Source organism: Apium graveolens, chromosome 2 (genome assembly GCF_009905375.1).
Source record: "Apium graveolens cultivar Ventura chromosome 2, ASM990537v1, whole genome shotgun sequence".
Classification (NCBI taxonomy): domain Eukaryota; kingdom Viridiplantae; phylum Streptophyta; class Magnoliopsida; order Apiales; family Apiaceae; genus Apium; species Apium graveolens.
The window spans coordinates 283,511,566-283,517,565 of NC_133648.1; the positions used below are offsets into that span (position 1 = coordinate 283,511,566).

Consider the following 6,000-nt stretch of genomic DNA (forward strand, 5'->3'; position numbering starts at 1 on the left):
GATTTCCTATTTGATCATGGAATTTATAATTTCATCATATAACCATCAAAACATATTATAAACATGTTTATAAAAAATATAACAAATAAGACATGCTTTTAGGCGGTTCTTTCCATTAGTGATAAATCTCTCAATGTCGTCGCTATCAACAATTTAGAGTGTAAAATGTCCGGCTCATGTATGATAGAAAGTGACCTTATCATAAGGTTGTATATAGTTTTTCCTTATTAAAGGCATTAGTCCACAAAGTCTCTCATCACTTCTGGTGTAAGTTCCTGTGTAAATCTCGCCATTTTTCAAACCAAAGGTTACTGTTATTGGGATATTAGTGTCAAACCGTTGTGCAAGTGAAGAAGGTATTGCCTATAAAATAAAGAAGCTGTCTATATCAATTTATAATTCACTCATTGTGATTTACTTACAAGAGCACCAGTTATCAAGATACCTCTTTTACATTGATAAATAAACTAAAATCTGCTGTCTGATTGTTCACCTATCAATGATAATCGTTTAATTGAAGTACTGAAATAGATATATGACATATGTAATGAAAAACATTACATGTAAATAGAATATCATGCTAATTTATGGAGATCCGTGCACCTGTATTTGAGTACATTGGAATTGAACTCGACATTGTCTGTTATCTGTAGTTTATGATAGTGAATAATCGATTAGGCTACTAATTGCAAGTTCATATTGGATCTAATACTTCAATGAAGAATAATACGATGAAGAGTTCATGTTAGTCAAAATACAACTTCTACTACATGGTTCATTTAATATAGTCTGTAAATTAATGTATATAGATCAGAAGAAACGAAATTGCATACCTGTTTATGTCTGATATTGGTTTTTGATTATTCTTCTTGATTTAGAATCTCACTTCTCCTCAGCAATTCATTCTATTATTTCTGCTCTCTAACAATTTGTATTTTCCCCCTTTTTAGCCAAGTTTCCAATATATATTTTTTTGTAATTAATAATTGGGTTTTACTTATTTTGGTTTTAGGTGATTATATTATTCATGATTCGTTATTAAATAATAAAATTATTTTATATTCAAGTCACAAATTAGTTTTGTATGATAATTGATAACAAATATTAATTTAAAAATATATTTAAAATATAACTATTTAACTATTTAATATATGCAATTCAAGAATTAACTTCGCAAGGATCTGCTTTTTTTCAACGATAATTTTTTTTAAAATTGTTTACTTAAATATTTTGATATTTACATAAAAAGGAGAAACATATGGTTATACATGAGATTTTTCTACTCCCTCGGTCTATTCCAGTTTGTTACGGTTCCGATTAACTGTCCAACACGTATTTTAATATACATAAAAATTAACTTATATTAAAATTATACTTTTTACAATTTTCCTTTTTTCGAAAAAAAGTTGAACGTTTCAATTTTTATTTAAAAAATCAAAATTATAAAAAAAAGAACTCTAATTTATATACACCTTAAAAAGCGTGTCGGACGAGCTCTAAAAAATATAAGCAATCACAAAGGACAGAGCGATTATCTGTTATGGAGCTTAAATATGACACCATCTAGCATACTATAGTTTTACTAGCTTGATATAATTGTATTGAAAATATACATTAGAACCCATGTTATGGTTATTTTGAGAAGGACCGAATTGTATTACTATATGTAAATAGACCTGGCAAAATTGTTCTAGATCTGAACAACCAAGCCGAAATTCATGAAAGCGAAATCCAATCCGAGATTTGAATCATATAATCCGATAATTATCCAAGAACCAATTTAAACTGATCCGAAAAATACCCGAACTGAATATGACCTGAAATAAGCAAAATTTATACTTTAAACAATTTTATGTGTATGATAACATACTTATTTAATCATATTTTTTTTTGTAAAAGTACATTAAATTATATTAAAAATACTAAATTTAAAAAAAAATATTTTTAAAATCTCAAAAATTGAAAAAATAAATAAGTTAGCATCCGAAAATATCCGAACCGAATTTAATCCCAACAGAATTTTGTCTGATCTTAATCCAATTTTTTCCCAATTTTAATCCGAACTAGACCCTTTCCAAATCACATCCGATCTGATCCGAAATGTCTTAAAATATATCATAATCTGTAGACCCGATCCAAAATTGATCCGATCTGAAACCGAACTGATTATCTGTAATGACACAATAGATATTTTAAATTTCATTTAACTTTCTAATTAAAAAAATATTGGAAAACCATATTTGAATTATTGAGTATCTCTAATGTCAATATATTATCAATGCAATATTGTATTACCTTATATAATTACAATATCTGTATTTATATAATTGTACTTGCCTTTATACTATTTTATTGAATACTTACTTTATAACCATTATTTTAGTTACTGATTGTAATATCTCATTATTTGTAATTATATGACATATAATTTAAATTTAGTTTATGGTCTTCAATACTTTTCCATATATTCAAGTGGAAAATAATTTAACTATGTATAACATGACTAATCTGGTGATGTCTGTTTATTGATATAATTATAAATTGCTATTATAGTTCAGAATTTTAAAAATGTTTGTATATGAATGCTAACTTTTTTCAGAATTTCATTTAATATTTGTCCCTTTTGTTATTTTTTGTATAAAATATTAAAAATTTAAGATATATATGTTTTCTAAGTGTAAAGTTCCACTTTGTTAATGATAAAATTACATTATTTCGTTAATTATATGATCACATACCCTTGAATTTGTAGATTTTGTTATTTTTATATACGTTTTGAGCAAATTTTAACGAATTTGGTTGTTATACTTGGTTATCACATATTAATGTATATGTCAATGTGATTTATTTTCACTAAGATACTTTATATTTCCAACAAATGTACGTGTGACCGTAATTTGCTAATAAGGATACAAAATAAAGTACGTGAATAAATAAACTGAAAAAAAAATTTACTTTCAAATATTAATTACAACTACATTTATATTTAATCATCATAAATAAATAATTGATCTAACTTTGAAATTTATTTTGAGAGTATTGCTTTATACTATAGTAATATATATTCAATTAAAATATAATATTATTGAACTATACAGTATGTTTTTTTTGAGAATAACTATATAGTATGTTTGTCTTAACAATAAAATAATAAAGTTACATAACCCCGTTATATTGTCCTGTTTGGTTGTAACCCCGTTTTATCCCCAAATCCTTGCTTTCACACTGCAAGCCATATACCTAGAGCCTGTCACTGTTCAAACCCGGATTCTATGGCAATGAAGGTAAGTCCCGTACATGCATTATTAATCTCTGTCATTCCCATACTTATATGGACATATTTTCGTTGTTTTGTTCGATTCAGTATTATATTGATGTTCATAGATGACATCCAATTGTTAATCAAATTTTGATTGTTATAGTTGTTTCTTAATCTATTGAGATATAACATCAGTTGTTATAAAACAGTATTTACAATGTAAAAGAAATCAATGTATCGATAATCAATTCGAACATCCATTGTTATAATTGAATACATATAATGTATTATAAAATAAATCAATGTGTACCATAGTATTATCAAGTACAGTGCAATGAAGAGTGTTTTGTTATTTTTGGTATTTGTACAAAGATGTAGCTATAGATCATGTTACATATTTGACATTACTTGGAATTTAGTTTATGTTATTTCGGAAGATTTAATCTGATATAAGTTAGTGGAGCAATGCATAAAGTTGTCATTATAAGCTTTTCCAATTTTAATTTTTTTGTACACGGTCTTGCTGGATTGAGTATAAGTTTTTGCCGAAACCCATTGCAATCTAACAAAAGGGCTGTATTAAAATACAATGTACTTGATTGATTACCAAATATTGGCTTAAATATCCAAAGATTGGTACCTTTGATTAAGTAGACTTTGTCATTGTTAACATATACTTTATTGATTTGACAGATTAAATATCAACTGGCGTACTCTGTTTGGTAGCTACTCCTGCTAAACTCATATATAGATAAGCTCTGTTTCGTTGTTGTCCTTTCTTAACATGTTCAGTTGTAAACTTTGAATATCAGGCACAAGCACATCCTTCATTCTTCATTCGTTTATGTGGCAATGATTTCGCAAAGACACACATGGTTAATTGCTTTTAACATTTGTCAAAATTCTGTAATTATACAACTATTGTACTCTTTTAATTTTAGTAAGATATTTTTGTTGGTGCTTAATTAAAATTTAACAAAATTTGTTGTGTAGAAATTACCCTCGCGTTTTGTGAAACGTTGTGGAGATCATGTGCCCGAACATATTACCGTGCAACTGCCTAATGGATACCTGTACTACTGTCGTTTCAACAAAGAAGGAAATAAGTTTGAAAATATTGGTTTGTTTTTCCAAGATTTCAAAAACAATGAAGGAGTTTATGCACTGGTTTACTGTAGGGGTTCCGGGATTTTCACCATTTTCATACTTGACCATAATGGTATGGAGATTGATTATCCATCCAAAAAAAAAGTTGATTCTGGCCCCTGTTTATTTGAAAGGTATGTTTGTAGGCTATATGCAATGTACCTATTACATTATCTTATAATGTTAAGATAATAAATATATGGTCTAACATCTCCCATTACAAAAACAGACAATAATGATGGAATTGAGAAGAAGTTTATGATTCACACTGATGAGAGAGTTTTACTTGCTGCCGAGATCGTAAGACTTAAGCTTTGGTTAATTAAATTCAATAATCTGACATATTATAATCAAAAGTTCCACTTGACAATTATATTCCATTTTTTTATGTGCAACAAGAAGTTTCTTCAAAGTTTATTTAACAGTTTCGACTTATGTTGAAAAGGAAAAATTTTCTCACACTTCGTAACAGAAATAAGTATGAATTTACTTTCTCAACAACAAGTAAAAAATTTATAAATCTCAGAGCAGTCGTCAATAAGAAATATTTGAAAGCTGGTGATACTCTTCTCTTCCAACTGATTTCCAAGAATGAGTTTGTTGTTTCCATTTTCTCCAGAAAAAGAGTTGAAAGGACCTTCCCTATATCAACAGGCACTGATGGTTTGTTTCGCCACCTCTTTTCTAAATTGTTTTTTCATATCAAGCATTCCAATTTGATATTTACATTGTATTAATATATTGTGCAGACCCTGTCATTCGAACAATTCATCAGAATTACAACAATCGAGTATTCGATGTTGTGCTCATACGATCAAATCTAGATCAGAATTCTCATGGAGTGGTACGAAATTACTTTACATTTTTTCATATACTGTTTGTTCAAACTAGGGGAGTTCAATTGATATGTTATTTTTCATGTTAAATAGTATATTCCACCATGGATAATTCCAGAGGATCAAGAATGGGTGAATATTAACAAGGTTTGTCTGATAATGAATAGACGCAGTTGGAAATTCAGAGTGGTTTGTATACATTCCAAGCCTCGATTTTCTGGTGGATGGGATAAGTTTATGAATGAAAGCAAACTCTCAGTGCATGATAAACTAAGATTTAAAATGATCCAAGAAGATGACGTCATTTCGTTCAATGTTTCTGTTATTTGAATGTAATATGTTTGTTTGATGATATTTCTCCTGATGAACTACTGTATTTCAATGTTGAAACATTATAACATCAATTTTTTTAACATGAAAGATTCGTCTGTATGATCCTCTTTTATTAAAAATAGTTATTGAAACATGTGATATGTGAGATCTACCAGCACAAATTGCTCCGTAATTCTCACATAATTTAGAATATTTATTATCTATATTTCTAAAAGCCATTCAATGGATAGTGTAATACTTATATTCCCTTTTAACAATATTTTTGATTTCTGGTAAATTGGTTTTATAGACTATATAATGAATTTTGGACACCTTAGCTAATCTAAATTGTTCCAATATTTTTAGTTATTTAAAGCTCCTAAAATATTTGTAATAGACACATCTCCTAAACCTTCTAATTTTAAGTCTTAGTTCTTCAAAACTCTA

General features: G+C 27.8%; 1 protein-coding gene across 1 annotated transcript; it reads left to right on the forward strand.

The window, feature by feature from the left end:
- The first annotated feature begins 3,272 nt into the window (after positions 1 to 3,272).
- LOC141701568 (uncharacterized) lies at positions 3,273 to 5,571 on the forward strand. Its single transcript, XM_074505198.1, has 5 exons — positions 3,273 to 3,284; positions 4,253 to 4,539; positions 4,932 to 5,068; positions 5,155 to 5,249; positions 5,335 to 5,571. Exons 1-5 carry the CDS (start codon positions 3,273 to 3,275, stop codon positions 5,569 to 5,571), a joined length of 768 nt encoding a protein of 255 aa, XP_074361299.1.
- The last annotated feature ends 429 nt before the right edge of the window (positions 5,572 to 6,000 follow it).

Excerpts from the sequence above, each read along its gene's own strand:
- LOC141701568 (XM_074505198.1), top strand. Across the intron at positions 5,069-5,154 it reads TATATCAACAGGCACTGATG|ACCCTGTCATTCGAACAATT; the intron begins GTTTGTTTCGCC and ends TATATTGTGCAG. Across the intron at positions 5,250-5,334 it reads ATCAGAATTCTCATGGAGTG|TATATTCCACCATGGATAAT; the intron begins GTACGAAATTAC and ends CATGTTAAATAG.